This window comes from Pristis pectinata, chromosome 21, assembly GCF_009764475.1.
Source record: "Pristis pectinata isolate sPriPec2 chromosome 21, sPriPec2.1.pri, whole genome shotgun sequence".
NCBI lineage: Eukaryota > Metazoa > Chordata > Chondrichthyes > Rhinopristiformes > Pristidae > Pristis > Pristis pectinata.
The window spans coordinates 6,026,128-6,050,858 of NC_067425.1; the positions used below are offsets into that span (position 1 = coordinate 6,026,128).

At 48.3% G+C, this 24,731-nt stretch overlaps 2 protein-coding genes across 2 annotated transcripts in view; both read right to left on the bottom strand.

The window, feature by feature from the left end:
• Window positions 1-16,323: 16,323 nt before the first annotated feature.
• Window positions 16,324-23,027, bottom strand: ovca2 (OVCA2 serine hydrolase domain containing). Its single transcript, XM_052035836.1, has 2 exons — window positions 22,769-23,027; window positions 16,324-16,867 (listed from the first exon to the last, which is right to left on the bottom strand). The coding sequence occupies exons 1-2, from the start codon at window positions 22,950-22,952 to the stop codon at window positions 16,365-16,367; spliced, it is 687 nt and encodes a 228-aa protein (XP_051891796.1). The 5' UTR covers window positions 22,953-23,027; the 3' UTR covers window positions 16,324-16,364.
• The window catches only part of dph1 (diphthamide biosynthesis 1), a 618,447-nt gene continuing 610,437 nt past the window's right edge, over window positions 16,722-24,731 (bottom strand). Inside the window, exon 13 of the mRNA XM_052035832.1 lies at window positions 16,722-16,867. The gene's annotated coding sequence lies outside the window, so the exon portion shown is untranslated. The remainder of the gene's footprint in view (window positions 16,868-24,731) is intronic.

A 24,731-nucleotide genomic window follows, 5' to 3' on the forward strand; every position in this document is an offset into this window, starting at 1 on the left:
GTTTGGGACATTTAACTTAGTTATCTCTGTATGCCCAGGAAGACATTCAAGGTCCTATCTCACACTGCGTTGTGAATGTCCACTAGCTGTTAAATGCAACTGCTACCTTAAGACTAATGGGTTTCCACTATTTGAGGAGAATGTGTCATGTGTAATGTCATTTGTATCATGCTTCAGTTTTCAGTTAAGATGACTGTGTTTTTCCTTGTGTTATACCGAGAACCCCATTTTATGTTTTTATGTGTTTTAAACCCATTTTAATTAAAACAGCCTCAAAACTTAAAATGTTTCCCACATTGTCCAGGATGCACTTCAGCCCATGTGGTGCCCACTGGTCCAAGAAGGCTCTAGTGAGTCAGTCGACACTTCTTACCCCACCCCCTTCCAGGGGCACCCAGATATGGCTATTCTTGGGAGAGGGGCAGGCAGTCAACTTGGACAGACACCTCAATGGACTGCTGCCTGGACCTGCGAATGCTCACCTTGAAGGTGGATAGGAAGGTCAGTTTGAAGTGGATGGTGGTAGAATCAGATCTAAAGCAGGTCCCATGATCAACTCCTCCCTCACCCTCCACACTGAGTATTCAAAGATCAGGAGTGTGTGCCTCCTCAGCTACTCAAAGAAGTGGCTGGAACTTTGCACACTCCATATATGTCCAGGATGCAGAAATGCCTGGTGGCCTGGGAGTCTATGAATCAGTTTAAAAATTATTGCATGGGACTGCTCTGTGAAATACTCCCCACCCCAGGTTCCTGATGTAAAGGGGGAGGACTCCCATGCAGAGGGTCCTCCACTAGAGGCCCCTCACTGCCCATCTCTCTTTAGAATGTGTCTTTACCAGCAAGATCTGGGAAGAGATGCAGAGGGATTTGTCAGGGTCTGTCCCAAACAGCTCTATATCACAGGACTTTGTAAGTGGACTGATCCCAGGGACTCTTGTTGGCAAACCATCAGTGCAGTGAGAAATGCCCTCTGGTTTTCCCTAAGCTCACTGGTACTTCAGAGCAATGTATTGATGTAAGCTGGCGCGCTCTAAGGTCTAGGACTACACACTGAGGGATGCAGTGAAGCTGGGTGCAACCATTGCAGGGGTTTTTTGAGTAAGGGACACAGTTTCGGGCTCTCCTGCCATTGCACACTATGTGATTGAAATCAATGTTAAAATCCTGTGACCTATTTGCTTTAGGCTTGTATTTGAATGATAGGCTAACTGATGATGTGCTGATGTCGAGTAACGTGAATATCATGGTGATATGAAAATGTTGACATATGTTCTGTATAATATACTTATGATTTTTTTCTGAATATAGTTAGAAATAAGTAAAAGGTTAAGATCCAACTACCACAATAAACACAGAGAAACAAGAGACTGCTGGAAATCTAGAGCAACACACAAAAAGCTGAAGGAACTCAGCAGGTCAGGCAGCATCTATGGAGGGATAATGTCCTGATGAAGTCTAGATAAAGGTTCTCGACCTGAAATGTTGACTGTCCATTTCCCTCCATAGGTGCTGCCTGACCTGCTGAGTTCCTCCAGAATTCTGTGTGTTGTACCATAAGAAACAGTATTGTAAGTGAGTTAAAGTGATACTCAGCTGGACTAATGTAGAAGAATCCACAATACTGTGCATTCAAAGAATTGGGGTTTTTTGGCCAACCAACCAACCATACTTCCAAAAATGAATTTAACCACTCATTTCATTGCAACTTGAAGGAATCTTACTGTATATAATAACGACTGTTACATTTGCCCACATTAGGCACTACACTTCATGATGGATGTAACGTAGTGTTCCATAATATACATTAATTGAATACATAAATATGTTAAAATATGGATGTTGCCTGCCCTGCTTAGTATTTCCAATATTTTCTGTTCTTATTTCAGACTTCTGGTATCTGCAGTTTTGATTTCTATAAAAGACTTTCTTTCTTGTGCACTTGGAGGACCTGGGTAGATGCTCTTCCAAGTCCAGGTTATGTCTCTTGCACATCAGCTATTGTCCTGAATAGATGAGTGGAAACCGTGTTTCCAATTTCAGATGATGATTGGAGATTTACAATGGCACATTAAACACACAGGGAGGAAAGTGTCCCACATGCTCTATGCAAATCACTCCATCAGTAGAAAATAATCACTCCAACTTGGTCGGCCCATACATAAAGTCTGATTACTAAAGAAATTTCCATTTTGGGCTTAATTAGCATAATTTATTTCATATAATCAGTATTCATATATTGTAATTTGAGCTTTATGAAAATAGGTTATTTAAATTAAAGTTATAAAGAAAGTCTGTTTTCTAATTAACTCCATATGTAACATTGAGGTTAATCAGTATAATGCATTGCAGTTTATCACAGAGTGATCAGGCCTTTGGAATTATTAATGAAGTAATAAAATTATGATTCTAATTCCCTCCCCACTTGCTACTTTAGACAGAACCCTAAGGTGAAGAGCCATTACATCCTGCCTGACAGTGTCCAGCATCGAGATCACAGGTAAGAAGGTTGGACTTACATTTATAGAGTGCCTTTCACACCAACTTATCTTAATACTCTTAAGGCCAGTGACATACTGTTGGTGTGTAGTAAAGGTTGTAATTAAGGGAAATGAAAATGCAAATTTTTGTACAAGATCCCATGAACAACAATGAAGCAAATGACCACATGGTTGATCATGACAGCAGGGAGAACACCTCTGCTCTCCTTTGGAAAGTGCAGGGAGATCAGTGAGTTCCTTGTCTTGTCCCCTTTCATCCCTCTTCCCCTCTCCCTACCTTCTCACCCAACACAGTAGTGAAAGCATCGGCTTGGTGTATGTTGAAATCTATGGAATTGAGTGAGCTGTCAAACTTACCACTGTGAGCCAAGTTTGTTACCCCTTAGGCTACAGTTGCTGTCATAGTCACAGAGTCACAGAAATGTAGCACTGAAACAGGCCATTCAGCTCACTGAATCTGCCAACTATAGACCACCCATTTACACTAATCCTACATTAATCCCATTTTTAATTCTCGCCCATGCCCATCAGCTTCCCCCAGATTCTACCACTCACTTACACACAAGGGGGAATTTACATGACCTACATGACTTAGTAAAGTGGGAGGAAACTGGTGCACTCTAAGGAAACTCATGTATTTAAAGAGAGAACGTGCAAACTCCGCACATTCAGCAGCTGAAGTCAGGATTGAACCTGAGTCTTTGGTGCTGTGAGGCAGCAGCTCTACTAGCTGTGCCATTGCACCTTCCAATCGGTGTTGCCTCTGTGACTTCGCTGTGCGCCCAATCGGCACCTTGGACGGCATTCTACCACCATCCACTTCAAACTGACCATCCTTCAAATGCTGCTGTGAAAGAAGGATGTGCATCGGGCAGTGAGGTGAAATGGTTTTTAGTAAGGATCAGTGGGAACAAAGCAGCTAGTAATTCAACAAAGGAGGTCTTCAAACATTACGTCACAGGGTCAACCAGGTTGAAAAGCAATCAGCTCATAATCCAGAGCTATGGCACAACAACAGCCAGCATTATATAACACCTTAGCAAAGTTTAAAATGGCCAAAGCATTATCAAATGACACCAAACCACATAAGGAGTTATTATAGCATACATGGGTTTTAATCAATATTTTAAAGGAGGAAAGAAAGCTTGAGATGGTTGGGGGTCAATTTAGGGTCTTAATAGCTGAAGGCAAATCAGTGACGTAATTGAAATGAGATATGAAGGAGTGCAGAATTGGACTCTCAGTTGTAGGAATGGAAGAGGTTACATTAGAACGTAGAAAAGTACAGCACAAGAAAATGCCCTTCAACCCATATGCAGGTAGATGAGATTAGTTTGGATGTTAGGCTATCCAAACTAATCTCATCTACCTGCACATGGGTCTATATCCCTCAATTCCCACTGGTTCATGTACTTCTCTAAATGCCTCTTAAACATTGCTATTGGATGCGCTTTCACCAGTTCCTCTGGCAGCGCGTTCCAGGCACCTCCCGCTCTCTGTGTAAAAACATGCCTTGTAAATCTCTTTTAAACTTTCCCCCTCTTACCTTAACGCTATGCCATCCAGCATTTCCACCCTTCTAAACAGACTCTATCTACCCTATCTATGCCTCACATAATTTTGTATACTTCTTTCAGATCTCCCCTCAGCCTCTGATGCACCAAAGAAAACAAGTTTGTCCAACTGCTACATATGGCTAATAATCTCCAGTCCAGGCACCATCCTGGTGAACCTCTTCAGCACCCTCTTCAACACCTCCACACCCTTCCTGTAAAGCAGTTATCAGAACTGCATACACTCCAAATGTGGCCTAACCAAAGTTTTATTTAGCTGCATTGGTGTGGAAGGGCGAGGAAAGATGTTTAAGAAAAGATGATAAGCTTTATAGTGGGACATTAATGGATTGGGAGCCAATGTAGGTCAGCAAATACAGGATTGATGAGTGAACAAGATCTGATACGAGTTAGAAATAGGCAGCAACCATTAGGATTAGTGAGTTGGAAAAGTATATCATTTTGCCAAGTGTTTCAAGAATGTTCTCCACATATGGGAACCTTCCCTGTGAGTTGAGCCCAAGAACCTGTAGAGCCAGGTCTCGGGTACTAAACACCATGTGTGCAGCACCGTCCATTGGAGTGCAAACAAGCATGCCTATGAGATTGGTTGTACACAGACACCTGAGAGTTGGGTTGCACTCAGACACCTGAGTTTGGGTGCACATGTATGCCGGGTTTGGGTGCAGACCTGAACCTGAATTTGTGTGTACGGGTGCACTCAAGTATGGGTGCACACACCTCTGGAATTGTGTGTACATGTGCCTGAGTTTATATGCACCCAAGTCTAGGTGTACATGTGTGCGCATTTGGGTGGACATGTGCATCAGCCCACACATGTGGGTGCTAACAGGTACCTGAAAGTTTTGGGTGCATGGGTGCACTGATGATTGGATGCACATGCATGCTTGACTTTGGATGTACATGTGCCTGAGTTTGGGTGCATACATACTGCAGTGTTTGGGGGCACATATACTCCTACATTTGGATGCACATACTTGCCTGATTTTGATTGCACGCACGCATGCACGCACACACACACACACACACACACACAGAGGTTTGGGTGTGCAAGCACGTCTGAGTATGGGTGTACATGCACCATTATTTTTTGACAGAAGTCTTACCACCTTAACTGCTTTACAAAGATTGTCAGTGATTGTCAAATTTAACATCTGCACCAAAGATGCCAACAGCAGTGGCTGTGCTCCTTATTTGTGTTAACATTGGATGAATAAAAATCTCAGTGCTTGATTATAGCAGGGGAAGTTCCACACAGAACATCTGTTACATGGTCAGCAGGTAATGAATAAATGATGCAAGAGAAAGACAAGCAAGCTGTAATGCTCAAGTAATTTGTAAGTTTTGAGCTTGCCTCTTGTAGCATTACGAAGCCATTATGTTATTTCTACAACGGTCAGGATGTCATAATTTAGCAAACCACAACTCGGCACCAAAAGTCTAATCAGAGCTTTTGAGGAAAAGAATAATTTTTGACACTTCAAAAAATATGCACTACTCAGAGCACTCACATCACGCAGAGCTCTCTCAAATAATCAGTCACCCCATGGGATCTTCCGATTGCTTGGAGGGTTTGACAGCATCTTGTGCTGATGATGAACAAGAAGGGAGAACAGTAAAGTGATGCAGTGGTAACACAATGAACCAGTGTTGCAATGAGCAAACTAGTACAACATGTAATCCATTGGATCGGTATAAGAAAGCAGAAAGATTTGCATTTATAACCAACCCAGGACACCCAATGGTAGACAAATAAAGTGCAGTCACTGTCGTAGTAAACTCAGATCCAACTTGCACACATCAGGAGACCACTATGATGATAACCAGTTTGAGTGAGGTTATTTAAAAGACAGATATAAAGCATCATTTTCTTTTTTGAATAGTCATGTGGAACAATTTTTTGTTCAGCTGAGAGGTCAGACAGAGCTTCAGAGCACAATCTCATTGTAAAGACAGTTTATAAGTAATACTGTCGTGGGAGATGGACAGTGCTATAAGGGCAGCAATTACTGTTCATCTAATTTTCCTAGAGAATTGCGGGGGTATCTTTACCATTGCAATGCTTCTGGTAAAGATACCTCCAAAATGCAGTTAAATAGGAGGTTCAGAAGTGAAGAAGGAATGGCAATATATTTCCAAATCGTGAAGTTGTGTGCCTTGGAGGTGAACCAATAGTTGATGGCATTCCCATGTACCTGCTGCCTTTGTCCTTCTAGATGGTGGAGGTTAAGTGTCTGGGACAAAGCCTCAGCAAGAAATGGTGGTGCATTTTGTGGATGGTACACATTACAATCACACTGTGCCAGTGGTGGAAAGGGTGTGTGTTGCATGCCGGTTAAGTGGGTTGCCTTGATCCTGAAGGGTGTTGAGATTCTTGGATGTTGCTAGAGCTGCACTCATTCAGATGAGTGAACAGTATTCCATTATTAACGTGGCCATAGATCATAGAAAGGCTCTGGGGATGCAGGAAGAGTGTCAGTAGTTACAAAATACCAATCTTTAACCTATTCTTGCAGCCACAGTATTTACGAGGCTAGTCCCACTAAGTTTCTGATGAATGGTGACCCCCAGGATTGTTGGATGCTAAAGTTGGTAATGTCATTGAATGTCAGGGGGAGGTAGATGGTCTTTTCCCAAAGCTTGTGAGACACCAGTGTTACTTGCCACTTGTCCACACAAGCCTGAATATTGTTTGCGGAATGTTTGCTTCATCACCTGAGGACTTTTAAATGAAACTGAACTCTGTGCAACCATCAGAGAATATCTCCAGTTTTAACATCATGACGGAGAGAGGGCAAAACATGTGAAGATGGGTGGGCTTCGGACACTGCCCTGAGTGATGTACTGCGGCTAAGATGATTAACCTCCAGCAACCACAACCATCGTCCTTTGTCTGAGGTGTGACTCCAGTCTGTAGAAAGTTTTACCCTTAATTCCAATTGGCTTCAGCTTTACAGGGCTCCTTGATGCTACATTTATTGAAATATTTCCTTGATGTGAGAGTAGTTACTCTCAGGTCACCTTTAGAATTTATTTGTCCATGTTTGGACTAAAGCTGTAATAATGTCTGAGCCAAGTGATCCTGGCAAAACCCAAAGTGAACATAGGTGAACATGTTATAGGTAAGTGGTACATGATATTGTTGAAGACAACTTCCATTATCTTCCTAGTGACTTAAAGTAGACAAAAGGGGCAGTTATTGATTGGATTGGATTAATCCAACTTGTATTGGTCAAGACATACCTGGGCAATTTTCCACATTGTTGGGTAGATGCTAGTGCCGAGATTGTACTGCAGCTGCCTGGTTGCACTACAGCTGGATGTTCGCATAGATATTGCGGTATTCTGTGAAGCCGTTCTTGGTGTAGGATTGTGAGATGGCATGATTCTTGGGGGAGGCTGTGATGGATCATCCACTCAACAATTCCGATTGGAGAAAATTGTAAATGCTTCAGCCTTGATATTTGCATTAACATCGAATTATACAACATGGAAACAGGCCCAACTCATCCATGCCAACTAAGATGTCTATCTGAGCTAGTCTCATTTGCCTGTATTTGGCCCACGTCCCTCTAAACCTTTTCTATCCACGTACCTGTCCAAGTGTCTTTTAAACATCACTGAGGATTGGGGTATCCATGGGTCTCCCCCTCCACCAGTTGTTCAATTGCCCGCTACTATTCACAGATGAGGCAGGACTGCAAATCTTTCATTTGATCTATTCAGTATGGAAATGCTTAGCTGTGTCTAAAGCATGCACTTTCCATTGTAAATGCACATACTTTGTGATGTGGCTTTACCAGATGGATACCTCAGTTTTACATGAGAACAGAAGAAAATAGGACCAGGAGTAGGTCATCAATGCCTTGTAATTCAATATGATCATGGATGGTCTACACTGGCCTCAACTCCTCTTCTCTGCCAGTTCCCCATAACCCTCAATTCCACGGTCTTTCGAATATCTGTCTATCTCCAACTTAAATATTTCTAATGATCTGGCCTCTGCCACCCTCGGGGCAGGGAATTCCAGAAATTCACACCTCAGTTTTTTATGACCAGCCCCTTATTTTGCAGCTATGTCCCCTTGTTTGTGACCCTCTCACTATTGAAAACAGCTTGGTCAGTAGTGAGGCTATGGACATCGATGTCCTCAGGTGAGTACATCCGGGGCAACAGCCGCCTCTCTGCGGTGGGACATGGACCTTTTGACTTGAATTGAGTGTTCTATCCATCGAGCCACAGCCCTAAGACGAAAGAAAATTGAAGGTAAAGCGTTGAGCATGGAGACTTCAAGAGGAAGGTAAGATTTGAAACATCCCTTTGTGTGGTGAGAAGTGTTTGCCAGGGGAAATCAGTCTTTAGAACTCTTCCACACTTTGAAATCATTTGAAGCAGGTCTGGCAATACATCTGCTCTGAATTTGTAGCTGCATAAAGGGAACTATGATAATTAAATGATTTCAAGCAAAAAATATATCTGATGCAGTTTTATTTCAGTAGGTATTTTAATGTTTTTATCTTCCAAGTAAAATGATTTTGAGGAGGTGAAGGTGAATTATGCATCTGAATTCAGCCTCCTATTGTGAAAGGTTTGCAGAAATAGTTCAGGAATTGCATCAATGCAAAATATCCCCTACATTTGAGTTGTACTCATTCTATGACCAGGATTAGTTTAGAATTCGTTATAGTCAAAGTTCACAACTCAGATTGTGCATCAATGTATTTTTTCTTTGGACACACAGGATGATTGTTTTAACATTCAGTGACAAATGTTCCACAATTCATCTCACACAAAAAAGCAGCAAGCAGCAGATGACAGATGCTTACGCAAATGAAGGTGATGAACAGCAGGTTTTTTTTTAAAGTTGTCTGTTCCCTTCCATTCCTGAGCCTATGAAAGGAAGCTTTATATTTATATAGCGCCTTTCACAATCTCCGGATGTCTCAACATGCTTTACAACTTTGACATAGTTTCTGCTGTAATATAGATGTGGCATCCAATTTGTGTAAAGCAAGTGGCCACAAGCAGCATTGTGACGTCAACCATATAATCTGTTCTCTTTGTGAGATTAGGGATAAATATCATCTGGGATACAGGGAGAAATCTGTTGCTCCTCTCCATCCCATGGGTTCTTTCACATACATCTGAGAATCAGGGCTTTGTTTTGGCACCTTATACAAAATACAGCATTTCTGATATTGCAGCACTTCTTCAGTACTGCACTGAAGCTTTAGTCTAGATTTCTGAGCTCACCTCACACGTAGTGAGTGAAACGCTCTCCCAATCAGATTTGTGAATCAGCCACCCATTCCCCTCAATCTTTACTGAATGACAAATCCCAGCTACTTCACTTTACTCTGCTTCCTGTTCATTGGCTGTTTGGTCAGCAGGGTGTGGTGGTGAAGCAGCGGCTGGATTGAACCCCCTTCTCGCCAGCTGGCCACTCACTCACTCACACAGACAACAGCTTCTCTTGAGGGAATCATGAGAAGAGAGAATTCTGGAAGACTTATATTCCTCTGATGAGATGTACTGTGATATATGGTTTGCTGATCTAGCAGCAACTCATCCATTGTTGCCCTGTGAACTAGTTGATGGACTCTAGAGTATTGCAAGGAAATGCTTGGTATCTCCCTGAATCCTGGTGTGAACACATACAGACATCACATCCTAATAGTTAGTAGTGCAGCTGCCGATGTTGAGATAGGATTTGCTGAGAAACAACTTGGATTCAACACATTTGCTTCAGCACTTTCTCACCCAGGAGGTGAGTTAGTCTTTGGTCATTAGTGAGAGATCCCAGTCTTTAATATGCACCAAAGCATCTAAGAGAAATAGGTTGCTTTTACACAGCACGTGCCTCAACCCCAAGAAGTCCTCGAGTGCCCCCATAGCCAATAAAGTACTTTGGAAGTGTAGTTACTGTTGTAATTTAAGAAATGCTTCAGCCAAATTTGATGCAGCAAGCTCCCACAAGGGCAATGAGAGAATGACTAGATAATCTGTTTTAATGTTGATGGTTAAGAAGTCTCAAGTTACCAGGGGAATTCCTGCATTCTTCCTGGAAGTGATGCCTTAGAATCTTTTATATGGAATTGTGAGAGCAGACAGGATCTCAATTTAACCAAGTACAAACTGCTGGAAGAAATCAGCAGAATAAAACGGTGGACAGCATGCGAGGTGTCCCGGATGTAGGTGGGAAGAGACTGGATGGGCGGGGGGGTGGGTGGAAGGCAGTGGAAACAAGACAGAGTCAAGGCATGAGGAGATGTTCAGTGGGGCGAGAGCAGGCAGAAACAATGGGCCTACCAGGGCAGTCTGCTGAATTCCTCCAGCAGTTTGTTTTCTGCTCCAGATTCCAGCATCTGCAGTCTCCTGTGTCTCAATTTCACATCTCACTTAAAAGATGGGACCTCCCTCAGAGCAACACCTTCTCTCTGTGCTGAAGACTGTACGCCCTTCTGAGAAGGTGAGAGGGAAGCTATGTAACATTCATCAGCCCTAATTATAAGGAAGGAGGTGCCCAGAAGCAAGGTTCTTCTTATGCAATGGTAAGTGTAGAGAATCGGGGGTCAAATCAATGCCAGGCTTCTTGTCACGGAGACCAACAGATCCTTACAGGACTGAAATGGTAGAGGCCATAAAGTAGACTTAGTTCTTTAACTTCCTGAAGCTGGAGGGAACCTCCAAGGCCACAGGCAAGTGGCTGCAATCTCACATCTCCAGGCACTTCACAGTACCAAAATGGGTGGCATAGCGAATGGAGCCACTGTCTCACGGTGCCAGAGACCCTGATTCAATCCCGACTTCCGGTGTTGTATGCTTGGAGTCTGTGACCGTGTAGGTTTCTTCTGGATGCTCTGGTTTCCTCCCACATCCCAAAGATGTGCAGGCTGGTCAGTTAATTGGCTATGTAAACTGCCCCTTGTAGGTGAGTGGCAGAACCTGGGATAGTTGATGACAATGCAGGGAGAATAAAAAATGCGATCAATGTAGGATTAGTGTAATTGTCAGAGACTTAAAGGGGCTGTTCTGTGCTGTATTGCTCTATGACACTATGACCTACCTTGCACAGCAGACAGTGACAGCTTAGAAGGAATCAAGGAATTCAATGAGTCTCTTTAAGTAAATGAGTTCCATTACAGGGTTTAGTGAAGCATGACCTTTTTTTGGCCCAAGGTACCCTAGACATGGTCCAGTGCCATTAAAAAAATATTTGGTAATATGACACTACACAGGTCATCTCTTTTACCTCCCTTCTCTTTGTTCTAGTGCTGTCTGAATGCAAAAGTTTCCCAAAGCTACAGAAACAGAACGCATGCAGGCCAACTACTCAACCAGAGCAGAAAGCCGAGAGTTTAAGTTTACATTTCCCCATGGATCTACCTCTCCGTCACTTTTACTAAGTGTTTTGTCACCCCTCATACAGCTCGTCATTTTCCACAGTGATTGGAGTGGCCGGGGCATCCTGCAGTTAATATATTAAATGCACTTCAGAAAAGGACTTGTATTAACACAATGCCTTTCATAATGTGCTTCACAGGCACTGTAGTCACATTATAAATATGAGTTGTTGCTGAGGGTTATGAGGGTCTCAATGTGAACAGGAACTGCAGTGAGAATTTCATTGCCCGGTGAGGAAGTGGATAGACCCAGTCACCCAAGGCTTTCTACGTCAGACAGCATTGGCAGTGTGGATGCGCTGAGGTGCTCTGCAATCTTCTACTGAAGTATGAAGCAGTTGCAACTAATGACCCCCCTCATGGACCCTGAGTGAGATTGGAGTCAATAGAAATAGAGACAAGGAAGTGCAGATACTATGTGGAGAATGAGAACATGCCCCCTGCCTCTGTCAGACCAACCCTGACACAAGCACACATTCCAAGGTGTGTGTTCTGCCAGCATTATCTGATCCAACCTGGATATCAACCTGAAATGTTAACTGTGCTTCTCACCCCACAGATGCTGCCTATTTTGCCGAGCGTTTGCAGTGTTTTCTGCTTTTTTTAAATTTCAGTATGCTCTTCCTTCCGAGCCAAAACATCAACTAGGTTGTCTTTGACTCCATTTTGATGGATTTGTTTGGAAACAGAAGACGACAGGAAGTAAACAGAGACCCCCAGAGATTTGCTGCCGACAGCCTCACAGCAGATGGCTTGATATATTGAACAATAATTTGACATAAAATCAAGTGTAACCGATTAGAGTGTCAGCACTTCACGAAATCACACAACCAACCCCAGCAGAGGCAGAAAGTCATTCTGTTTGTAAAATGCAAACTTTTTTTCTCTTTCTTTGGCGTTACCCCAGTTCTGCCTCAGTGAAGGACAGTACCAGTTCGTGACTAGGTCCTTATTTCGGGCAGAGTGCAAATTCTGACTCAGAGGTTGCGAAGTATCTACAGCACTGCACAGGAAACAGAACATTCAACTGATCAATACTAGTGTTTGTTCTTTATATTTCCATAAAACACATAAAGAGGTCATTCAGCCCACTGAATCTGTGCTGGCTCTCGGAGGAATTCCATTCCTCCACTTATCTCCCTGTAGCCTATTCTCTCTCAATTACCTTCCCCCCCATTCTCCTACAAGTGGCCCACACTAGGGGTACCTCACAGTAGTCAACCTACCAGCACATCTTTGGGACATGGGAGGAAATGGGAGCACCCGGAGGAAACCCACGTTGTCACAGAGAGAACGGGTTAACTCCACGCAGATAGTGCAGGAAGCCAGGATCGAACCTGGGTCACTGAAGCTGATGCAGCAGCTCTGACTGCTGTGCCAACTGTACTCCGAGTGGGCCCTTGCCATGGGAATGAGCACAGGAGCTGCACACTGCATTGCACCTCAAAACCATTTGGCAGAAATATGGCTGATCCTCTGCCTCAATCCCATTTTCTTGCCCTATCCTCATACCCCTTGCCCAAAAATCTATCTCAGCATGTATCGAGTACATGTAATGACTGAGCATTGAGAGCCCTTTGAGGTGTACAATTCCAAAGGAGCACAATCCTTCTTTGACAGTCCTAAATATCTAATCACTTACCCTAAGACTGTTCCCCTTAGTTCTAAACTCTCCAGCTGAGCAAAGCTTCTCTCTCAGTCCCGCCTGTAAGTTCTTTCAGAATCTTATATCAATGAGATCACCTCTTACTCTTCCAAGCACCAGGTCATTGGCCCATTTCCACTCGACCTTTCCTCATGGAACAGCTCCCTCATTCCAGCAACCAATCTAATTGTACTGTCTTTAAGTACAGACTTCCTAAAACAGCGTTCCATGTGTGGTACTCCCACCTTTTCCCATTTAACCACTTCAATGGATCTTACTGTCCCTTACTCCCTTATGCCGATCTGGTTTCTTCATAAATTTACCTCTGCTATTTGCCTCATGATAGCAGGTTCCATGTTCTCAAAACTCTCTGGATAAAGAATTCCATTTGGATTTACTGGTTGCCATCATATATTTATGAAGATTCATCTGAAAGTGAAAACATTGATTACCCTTTCAAAATTGACAAATGTGCGGAGAATATGGATTAACATAGGATTATAGAGTCACAGTTATACAGAATAGGAAAAGGCCCTTCGGCCCAACTCATCCATGCCAGCAAAGGTGCCCACATGAGCGAGTCCCATTTGCCTGCATTTTGCCCACATCCCACTAAATCTTTCCTACCCATATACCTATCCAAATGTCTTTTAAACGTTGTGATTGTACTGACCTCTACCACTTCCTCCGGCAGCTCGTTCCATATACCCACCACCCTCTGTGTGGAAAAGTTGCTCCTCGGGTCTCTTTTAAATCTTTCCCCTCTCACCTTAAACCAAGCCCTTTAAGTTTTACACTCCCCTGCCTTGGGAAAAAGACTGTTACCATTCACCTAATCAATGCCCCTCATGAATTTAAAGACCTCTACAAGGTCACCCCTCAGCGTCCTATGCTCCAGGGAAAAAAATACCAGCCTCTCCAGTGCCTCCTTATAACTCAAGCCCTAGTAACAACCCTGTGAATCTTTTCTGCACCCTTTCCAGTTTAATGACATCCTTCCTACAGCTGGGCAACCAGGACTATACTCCAAGTGTGGTCTCAACAACGACTTGTACAGTTGTAACACGATTAGTGTAAATAGTCAGCTCAGACTTGGTGAGTTGAAGTGCCTATTTCCGTGAGCAACAAACAAGATGCTGGAGGAACTCAGGTCAGGCAGCATCTGTGGAGGGAAGTGGACAGTCAACGTTTGGGGTTGAGACACTTCATCTGGACTGAAAAATAGAGAGGAGATAGTATAAAGAGAAGAACCTGAGAGATTGAGACACGCTGGGGTCGGGTTGTTGCTTGTACTTTCTCTCCTTTCTCACGCTGCACATTAGTTCTAACCGGAGAGGTTGGACAAACAATCCAATCTTAATACTCTACTGAAATCAAGGCCGTGTGGGACCACTCTCCCTCCACGTGGAAGCAGACAGCCAACCTTTGCCTAATCTCTCCATGGGATATACTCAGATCTGGGAACTGACTGACTGACTGATTTAGTACCTGCTCTGCTTGGAGCACAAGAGACTAAAGATGATTTGATGGAGCTGTTTAGAATCATGAAGAGTTCTGATGAGTAAATAAAGAGTAACTGCTTCTATGTCTTAAAGGTCAAATACCAGAGAACACACACTTAAAAGTGATTGACACAAGAACCCGAGGCAAAGTAAGCCTTTTGTTGAACACAAGCTGCTGTAGCCTGGGTTGTGCTGAATGAAGAGTTGGATGGAATATGCTCAATAGCAACAGTACCAGGTAAATATTTATGTCCAAGGAGAAAGAGTAAGGAAGTGGGATTAATTGGATGGTTCTATCAATGAGCTGGTATGTGTGCAATGGATCTTTCTCTGGAGTTTTATGATTACTGATACAAACTCACACTTTAAGACTCAAATCCTCACATGCCCAGTTAGTTAGTTTCTGTCCTGTTTTTGTGTCCTAACGGAAGGTCCCTACTTTCCTCCTTTTCAATGGCTGGAAATGCCAACTGTTCAACTGGGTGAGTGGAGGTAAAGTGGTAGATATGCAAACACACTGGCATTCTGCCCATTTGTTGTCCTGGGAGTTGTCTACATAGACTCAGCAGGAAGGGTTGTTCCCAGGCTGCTCGCTCAAGCTTCATGTAAGGGTATGGCTTGTACCGTGACTATCTGAAAAGAATGAAAGTTTGAAGAAGCTAATGGGAAGTCCTGAAGGACATAAGGTGGTTTAAGCCACTCCCAGCTTCACTTTGGGACTGGTTGGAGCCCATGGGCCAAAACTGCAAGCCTTTCAAACCTGCACCCCAACTGTGGTACTTCCACAGTCCCCATCAGGAACTGAAGATCTGGAGAGGGGTTGGTGAGACGTCAAGGGATGAGTTAATACCTCAGGGCACTGAGGATCTTGAATTCACCAGGTTCAATTTTAACCTGGCAGTGACAGAAATTGGATAGAAATGGACTCTGATCAAGATAAAATTGAGTTGGTGTGTCCAATAGACAGTCAATTTACTTCATCTGATAAGTTTAAATAGGGTGGTGTAGTGATACAGCCAGTTAAGCTGCTGCCTCACAGCTCCAATGACCTGGGTTCAATTCTGACCTCTGGTGCTGTCTTTGCATGTTCTCTTGTGACCTCGTTTCTTCCCACATCCCAACGGTGCGTGGGTTAGTAGTTAATTGTCCAGTGTAGATGGGTGGTAGGATCTGGGAGGATGTGGAGAGAATAAAATGGGATTAACATAAATGGGTGCTGGTTGGCTGGCACAGACTTGATGGGCCAAAGGGCCTGTTTCTATGCTGTATGCAACACCCCACTAAAACTGGGGTGGGAAACAGTAGGAATAATCAGCCCTCCTGAATGCTCTGTAACTATGCTGGAATACTCAGTGTAACAAACCACAATTGAGAGGGTGTGGCATCACTTATAATCACCATACCCTGGAATTCAGGAAGTGAAGAATCAGACAGTGTTTCAATTCCTGATTACTATCCAGTGACTTTTATAGGAAACTAAATGCTTGTAACTACTGGACTAGTGCACATTCAATAGAGGACCAGTGTGCCTGAGCTAGGGATTTGGACAGGACAGCCATCCCATCTCTCTCCCAGTGATTCAATTGGGTACAAAATGCTAAAGCTGGATATTTTCCCTCCCATTTGCTGCAATAATAATTTGAGATTTTTTTTTCTTCACTTTTAACATAAGATAACCACATTGCAACTCCAAGGATCTCCAGTAGAAATGTTTTAATGGTACAAGCATTTGTGGTCTCTTATTTCTGCTGAAACTTTTCCAGGAATTCGAAGTAAACCTGTTTCTGGGGTGCAGAGGTTGGGACAAAATGTCCTCCTGGGTGAGTGAGAAGCGTAGGATTCAGAAAGGAGGTGGACAGCTCCTGGCTCAGCTCCCCAGGGATGACCCGATCAGTTTCACCAAACACATGGAGAGAAGGAAGAGTAATGGGCTCCCTGTAGAAATGGTTGTGCAGTTTGCACCTGCTCCGAAAGCCAGCGATGAGGATTGCAAAATTAAACTGGAATCTGGGGTCTCCCTGCTGCCTGAGGGCACAGATCATGGACACAAGAGCTGCTCCTTGACTAAAGCCCATGATACCATCGAATGGGCCCAACTCGGTCATGGCTTTGGCGATGGTCTCCAGTGATTCTTCCAGCCCTTTGCAGGACTCCACGTGGTCCAAAGCATTAAAACTCTCCTCCTCTGGGTTCGAGAACCACCAACCAAGACCATCTGCCTCGGTCTCCGCTGCTGGAGTCTCTGAGAGAATGAAACATAACAGAATCTCAGTGTGAATCAGGCTTTTGGACCAAGCTACAACTTTTATTTTCACTTTTAGGGTGCAGGTGATGCTATCAAGGCAATAATCACTGTAATTGACCGGATGGATATATTGGCTTCTCAAATGCTGCAGCACTGAAGGTTTAGGGCAAAGGGGGGGGAAGAGATCCAGACGTGATATATGGGGGTCCTTCTTCACCCAGAGTGGTAGCACCTGGAATGCTACCTGAGACTGCCTGAGACAGTGGTGGAAGCTGGGTCGCTGACAGCATTTAAGAAGTGTCTAGATGAACACCTGAATCACTTAGCCATAGAAGGCTATGGACCAAGTGCAGGGAGATGGGATTAACATGGAAGGGTGCCCACTGGTTGGCATGGACGTTGGGCTGAATGGCCTGCTTCCATGCTGTACATTTCTATGATTCATCAGATGATACCAAGGCTGAAAAGGTTGCAGAGACCAGATATGTAATCTCTTGAGTATAGATCAAGTCTAACTGGAGTGTTAAAGACAATTAAAGTAGTTATAATTGAAAATATTTCCTCAGGCAGCACAAGGTGACAAAACATTAAACTGAAAGCCAGACTATTCAGGGCTAGGTGAAAAAACACAATTTCACATTAAAGACAGTGTAAATCTGAAACCTTTTCCCATAAAAAATATATCGAGGAGTGGGGGAAATTAATAAACACTTCAAAACTGATGGTGATGAACTTGTTGTACAAGAATATTAAAATATATGAAGGCAGATTAATGAAGTTTAAGTACAGAACAGCCACAATCTAATTGAATGGCCTTCTTCTCTTCCTTGTTTACAAACCCCTGCCATTCACTCTAACCTCTTCCAGCTGTGCAACCCTCTGAGATCTCTGCACTCCTTCAATTCTACGGACCACCCCTTGCACGACCATAGTCATAGAATAATACAGCACGGAAACAGGCCCTTCGGCCCAACTGGTCCATGCTGACCACAGCATCCTCCCCGCTAATCCCAGTTGCCTGCGTTCGGCCCATAACCCTCCAAGACCCTCCCTTACCTTTCCAAATGCCTCTTAAATGTTGCAATTGTACCCACCTCGACCACTTCCTCTGGCAGCTCATTCCAGGTACTCACCACCCTCTGTGTAAAGAACTTACCTCTCAGCTCTCTTTTAAATCCCTCCCCTCTTCTCTTGTATCTGTGCCCTCTAGTTTTGAACTCCCCAACCCTGGGGAAAAGACTATGACCGTCCACCTACTCCATACCCCTCATGATTTTATAAACTTCTGTGAGGTCACCCCTCATTCTCCTATGCTCCAAGGAATAAAGATGCAGAATGGCCAACATCTCCCTATAACTCAGGCCCTCTAGTCCAGGTAGCATCCTCGTAAATCTCTTCTGCACCCTCTCCAACTTGACAATGTCCTTTCTATAACAGGGTGACCAAAACTGTACACAATACTCAAAGTGTGGCCTCACTAATGACTTGTATATCTGCAACATAATGTCCCTACTTCTAAACTCGATGCCCTGATGAAGGCCAGCATGCTAAACGCCTTCTTCACCACCCTGTCTACTTGCGCGGCTGCTTTCAGCAAACTGTGCACTTGTGCTCCCAGGTCCCTCTGTTCCACATCACTCGTCAGTGCCCTGCCATTCGCTGTACAAGTCCTACCCTGGTTTGACTGTCCAAAATGCGTCACCCCACACTTATCCGAGTTGAAATCCATTTGCCATTCCTCAGCCCATCTCCCTAACTGATCAAGATCTCTTTGCATTTCATTGTAACCTGCTCCACTAGGAACAAGACCCCCTAATTTCGTATCATCAGCAAACTTGATAATCGTGCCATATATATTCATATCCAAATCACTTACACAAATAATGAATAACAGAGGTCCCAACACAGACCCCTGGGGAACCCCACGAGTCACAGGCCTCCAATCAGAGAATCAACCTGCAACCATCACCCTCTGCTTCCTATCATGGAACCAATTGTATAAGTTATGTGTAATTTATATTCTGTGTGTTGTCTGAATCTACGTGCCTGTGATGCTGCAAGCAGGTTTTTCAGTGTACCTGTACCTCACTGTACTTGTGCACCTGACAGTAAACTCAATTTGATTCTAGACTCTAACACTTCCCCAGTTACATCCAGTCCACCACAGTTACCTTCAGCTCCCGAATTACTTCCCTCTCCCTTGACTTCTCTTTTCTGCAAGACGCACCTTAAAATCCCACCCTCTTGACAATTTTTTGGCCACTTGTCCTCACGTGCCTCAGTGTTAAAACTCCTCTGAAGTGCCCCAGGATGATTTAAAGGAGTTTTATAAATGCACGTAGTGGTTGTTGGTAAGTTTCAGTTCTGAGTGCAGGCCGGTACCGGATGGAAGGAACACCAAGAACCTGGTGGGGGCCCCAGTGTCACACACACAGCCTGCTTCTATGATCCAATGCACGCTCCTGGCCCCCTCCTGTGCGACCCCGGCACTCCCCTCCCCTGTCTCCCCTTCCCCTCCCCTGTCTCCCCTTCCCCTCCCCCTCTCTCACCCCTCCCCACCCTCTCCCTCCACCATCCCCTCCCCCCCTACCCTCTCCCTCCACCATCCCCTCCCCCCTACCTCCCCACCCTCTCCCTCCACCATCCCCTCCCCCCTACCTCCCCACCCTCTCCCTCCACCATCCCCTCCCCCCTCCCTCCCTCTCCCTCCACCATCCCCTCCCCCCTCCCTCTCCACCATCCCCTCCCCCCTCCCTCCCTCTCCCTCCACCATCCCCTCCCCCCTCCCTCCCTCTCCCTCCACCATCCCCACCCTCTCCCTCCACCATCCCCTCCCCCTCCCTCAACCATCCCCTCCCCCTCCCTCCCCACCCTCTCCCTCCACCATCCCCTCCCCCCTCCCCCCCTCTCCCTCCACCATCCCCTCCCCCCTCCCTCCCTCCACCATCCCCTCCCCCCTCCCTCCCTCCCCCTCCACCATCCCCTCCCTCCCCCTCCACCATCTCCTCCCTCCCCCTCTTCTCCCCCCTCCCCCTCCCTCCCTCTCCCCCCTCCCCCTCCCTCCCCCCCCTCCCCCTCCCTCCCTCTCCCCCCTTCCCCCCTCCCTCCCTCCTCTCCCCTTCCCCCCTCCCTCCTCTCCCCTCCCTCCTCTCCCCTTCCCCCCTCCCTCCCTCTCCCCCCTTCCCCCCCTCTCCCCCCTTCCCCCCTCCCTCCCTCTCCCCCCTTCCCCCCTCCCTCCCTCCTCTCCCCTTCCCCCTCCCTCCTCTCCCCTCCCTCCTCTCCCCTTCCCCCCTCCCTCCCTCTCCCCTTCCCCCCTCCCTCCCCCCTTCCCCCCTCCCTCCCCCCTTCCCTCCCTCTCCCCCCTTCCCCCCTCCCTCCCTCTCCCCCCTCCCTCCCTCTCCCCCCTTCCCCCCTCCCTCCCTCCTCTCCCCTTCCCCCCTCCCTCCCTCCTCTCCCCTTCCCCCCTCCCTCCCTCCCCCCTCCCCGCTCTCCCCTTCCCCCTCCCTCTCCCCTTCCCCCTCCCCCTCCCTCCCTCTCCCCTTCCCCCCTCCCCCTCCCTCCCTCTCCCCTTCCCCCCTCCCCCTCCCTCCCTCTCCCCTTCCCCCCTCCCTCCCTCTCCCCTTCCCCCCTCCCCCCTTACCCCCTCCCTCCCTCTCCCCTTACCCCCTCTCCCCTTACCCCCTCCCCCCCTCTCCCCTTCCCCCCTCCCTCTCCCCTCCCCCCTTCCCCTTCCCCCTCCCTCTCCCCCCTCCCTCCCTCTCCCCCCTCCCTCCCCCTCTCCCCTCCCTCCCCCTCTCCCCGCTCTCCCCCCTCCCCATCTCTCTCCCCGCTCTCCCCCCTCCCCATCTCTCTCCTCGCTCTCCCCCCTCCCCATCTCTCTCCTCGCTCTCCCCCCTCCCCATCTCTCTCCTCGCTCTCCCCCCTCCCCCTCCCTCTCCCTCTCCCCCCTCCCTCCCCCCCCACTCCCCCCTTCCCCCTCCCTCTCCCCCCTCCACTCCCCCTTCCCCCTCCCTCTCCCCCCTCCACTCCCCCCTTCCCCCTCCCTCTCCCCCCTCCACTCCCCCCTTCCCCCTCCACTCCCTCCTTCCCCTCTCCCCCCTTCCCCTCACCCCCCTCCACTCCCCCCTCCACTCCCCCCTTCCCCTCCCTCTCCCCTTCCCCCTCCACTCCCTCCTTCCCCTCTCCCCCCTTCCCCCCTCCCTCTCCCCCCTTCCCCTCTCCTCCCTCTCCCCTTCCCCCTCCCCCCTTCCCCCTCCACTCCCTCCTTCCCCTCTCCCCCCTTCCCCCCTCCCTCTCCCCCCTTCCCCTCTTCCCCCTCCCTCTCCCCCCTTCCCCCCTCCCTCTCCCCCCTCCACTCCCCCCTTCCCCCCTCCCTCCCCCCCACTCCCCCCCTCCACTCCCCCCTTCCCCCTCCCTCTCCCCCCTTCCCCCCTCCCTCTCCCCCCTCCACTCCCTCCTTCCCCCTCCCTCTCCCCCCTTCCCCCCTCCCTCTCCCCCCTCCACTCCCTCCCCCCCTCCACTCCCCCTCCCTCTCCCCCTTCCCCCCTCCCTCTCCCCCCTCCCTCCCTCCCCCCCTCCACTCCCCCCTTCCCCCCCTCCACTCCCCCCTTCCCCCCTCCCTCTCCCCCCTCCCCCCCCTCCACTCCCCCCTTCCCCCCTCCCTCTCCCCCCTCCCCCCCTCCCCCCTCCACTCCCCCCTCCCTCTCCCCCCTCCACTCCCCCTTCCCCCCTCCCTCCCTCCCCCTCCACTCCCCCCTTCCTCCCTCCCCCCTCCACTCCCCCCTTCCCCCCTCCCTCCCTCCTCCACTCCCCCCTTCCCCCCTCCCTCCCTCCCCCCTCCACTCCCCCCTTCCCCCCTCCCCCCTCCACTCCCCCCTTCCCCCCCTCCCTCCCTCCCCCCTCCACTCCCCCCTTCCCCCCCTCCCTCCCTCCCCCCTCCACTCCCCCCTTCCCCCCTCCCTCCCTCCCCCCTTCCCCCCTCCCTCCCTCCCCCCTTCCCCCCCTCCCTCCCTCCCCCCTCCACTCCCCCCTTCCCCCCTCCCTCCCTCCCCCCTTCCCCCCCTCCCTCCCTCCCCCCTTCCCCCCCTCCCTCCCTCCCCCCTTCCCCCCTCCCTCCCTCCCCCCTTCCCCCCCTCCCTCCCTCCCCCCTCCACTCCCCCCTTCCCCCCTCCCTCCCTCCCCCCTCCACTCCCCCCTTCCCCCCTCCCTCCCTCCCCCTCCACTCCCCCCTTCCCCCCTCCCTCCCTCCCCCCTCCACTCCCCCCTTCCCTCCCCTCCCTCCCTCCCCCCTCCACTCCCCCCTTCCTCCCCTCCCTCCCTCCCCCCTCCACTCCCCCCTTCCTCCCCTCCCTCCCTCCCCCCTCCACTCCCCCCTTCCTCCCCTCCCTCCCTCCCCCTCCACTCCCCCCTTCCTCCCCTCCCTCCCTCCCCCCTTCCTCCCCTCCCTCCCTCCCCCCTTCCTCCCCTCCCTCCCTCCCCCCTTCCTCCCCTCCCTCCCTCCCCCCTTCCTCCCCTCCCTCCCTCCCCCCCTTCCTCCCCTCCCTCCCTCCCCCCCTTCCTCCCCTCCCTCCCTTCCCCGTTTCTCCCTCCCCCCTTCCTCCCTCCTCCCACTCCCCCCTTCCCCCTCCCACTCCCCCCTTCCCTCCCCCCCTCCCCCCTCCCCCCCTCCCCTCCCTCTCTCCCCCCCTCCCTCCCTCTCTCCCCCCCCTCCCTCCCTCTCTCCCCCCCTCCCTCTCTCCCCCCCTCCCTCCCTCTCTCCCCCCCCTCCCTCCCTCTCTCCCCCCTCCCTCCACTCCCCCCCTCCCTCCCTCTCTCCCCCCCTTCCTCCCTCTCTCCCCCCCTTCCTCCCTCTCTCCCCCCCTCCCTCTTCCTCCCTCTCTCTCCCCCCCCCCCCCCTACCGTCTCCGGCAGCAGCGAGCGGCCGACCCGGGCCCCCTAGAGGCGGCACCCTGAGCGGCGCGGACACGTAGAACAGCTCGGCCCGTTTCCGCAGCAGTTTCCGCAGGGAGCCGGTCCGCTCCCGGAACGACCGCTCGTTCTGCCGGTAACCGTGGACGCAGAAAATGCGCAGCAGCGGAGCCATTACACCCACGGCAACGGCAGCTGGTGGAGTCCCGCCGGCCAAACCGGTCCGACGGGGCTACCGCGACCTCGTATAATGTTTCCGGGGTCCTTGCCTCGACACCACTTGCCAATCACTTAGATAGTTGTTAAATTGTGTTTATTTCTCCACAAGGATAGAAACAAAACATTTGACAGATTTATATCACACTTTAGAAATATGAATGTATTTTTCTTGTTTCCTCCTTCCCTTTCCAAAAACAATGAGAGTTTCTGGGGTTGGGATTTTGCCAGGAATTAAAAGCCAGCCTGGTGATGTTTTGTAGCTTTAGGAAGTATCTCCATCCTTCTTTCCCCCTTTAAGATGTCCCATACAGGTGGCTTTGATCGAACTTTTGATCACCTGCCCTCATGGGCCTTTGAAGTATGAAACCCTGTATCATGGGTTCAGACTGGTATGTGGTATAATGTGGAATTGCTCAAAGAAAAGGGGCTCTTCAAAGTCCTGGGTGGCATTATTTCATGGACCACTATCACCACGAACATTTTGTTATGAGTTTGTGGAATTTTCTGTGTGTGACATGGTTGGTAAATTTGCCCACCCACCAGTGGCCACTGCACTTCAATGTAGTTCAGAGATGTTGAAACCCTTTGGATGAATGAAAAAGACCTGAATTTCTTTACTGCAGCAGCCAATTTACACACGGCAAGCTCCCACAAATAATGACCAGATGATCTGTTTTCAGTACAATGTAACTGCACTGTGTAATGAATTGACCTGTACGATCGGTATGCAAGACAAGTTTTTCACTGTACCTCGGTAAAAGTGACAATAATAAACCAATACCAATACCAGTAATGTTCAATGAAGGATAAACATCAACCATGATGTCAAGGACTTAATTTCTTTCAAATGATGCCATGCTGTACATTTCACATCCACTTGGAGACTGAGGGCCTGGGAGAGGTGTCATAGAGGGTGCCTTGGTTCAACATCTGATCCAAAAGATGGCACTTCTAAGAGTGCAACATCCCCTCAGGAACTGCTGTGTAGTATCGGTCTGCACTTTCATGTTCACAAGATCACAAGACAAAGGAGCAGAAGTAGGCCATTCGGCCCATCAAGTCTGCTCCGCCACTTCACCATGAGCTAAACTATTCTCCCATCTAGCCCCAATTCCTGGTCTTTTCCCCATATCCCTTGATACCCTGACTAATTAGATACCTATCAATCTCCGCCTTAAACACCCCCAATGATCAGGCCTCCACAGCTGTACGTGGCAACAAATTCCATAAATCCACGACCCTCTGGCTAAAGAAATTTCTCTGCATCTCTGTTCTAAACGGGTACCCTCTAATTCTAAGACTGTGCCCTCTTATCCTGGACTCACCCATGTTCAAGTCTCCAGAGGGGGGACCTGAACCAACAATTTTCCATGGCAACTGGACAATAATTATTATCTGTGACGCTGCCGCAGAAGTTTTTCATTGCACCCGTGCAGACATGTACTTGTGCGTATGACAATAAACTCAACTTTGGACATGTCTTGGGTCTCAATTGAGCAGCCTATTTCCCCTCTCTCCTTTCAGAATTATTACTATAATCATTGGTTAGTTATATTATTTTGTATTTTTTACAAAGTAGTCGAGGAAGGAAAGAATAACCTAGGTTTTGAATTTGCCGATGATTTTTCTCCTAGGTTGCCAGCAGCAGTGTCCAGAAGATTTATTATGAACTGCTGGAGAGGGCAATCCTATTGGAAGGCAACACGCATTAAAGACCATGACCTTCAGCAACAGC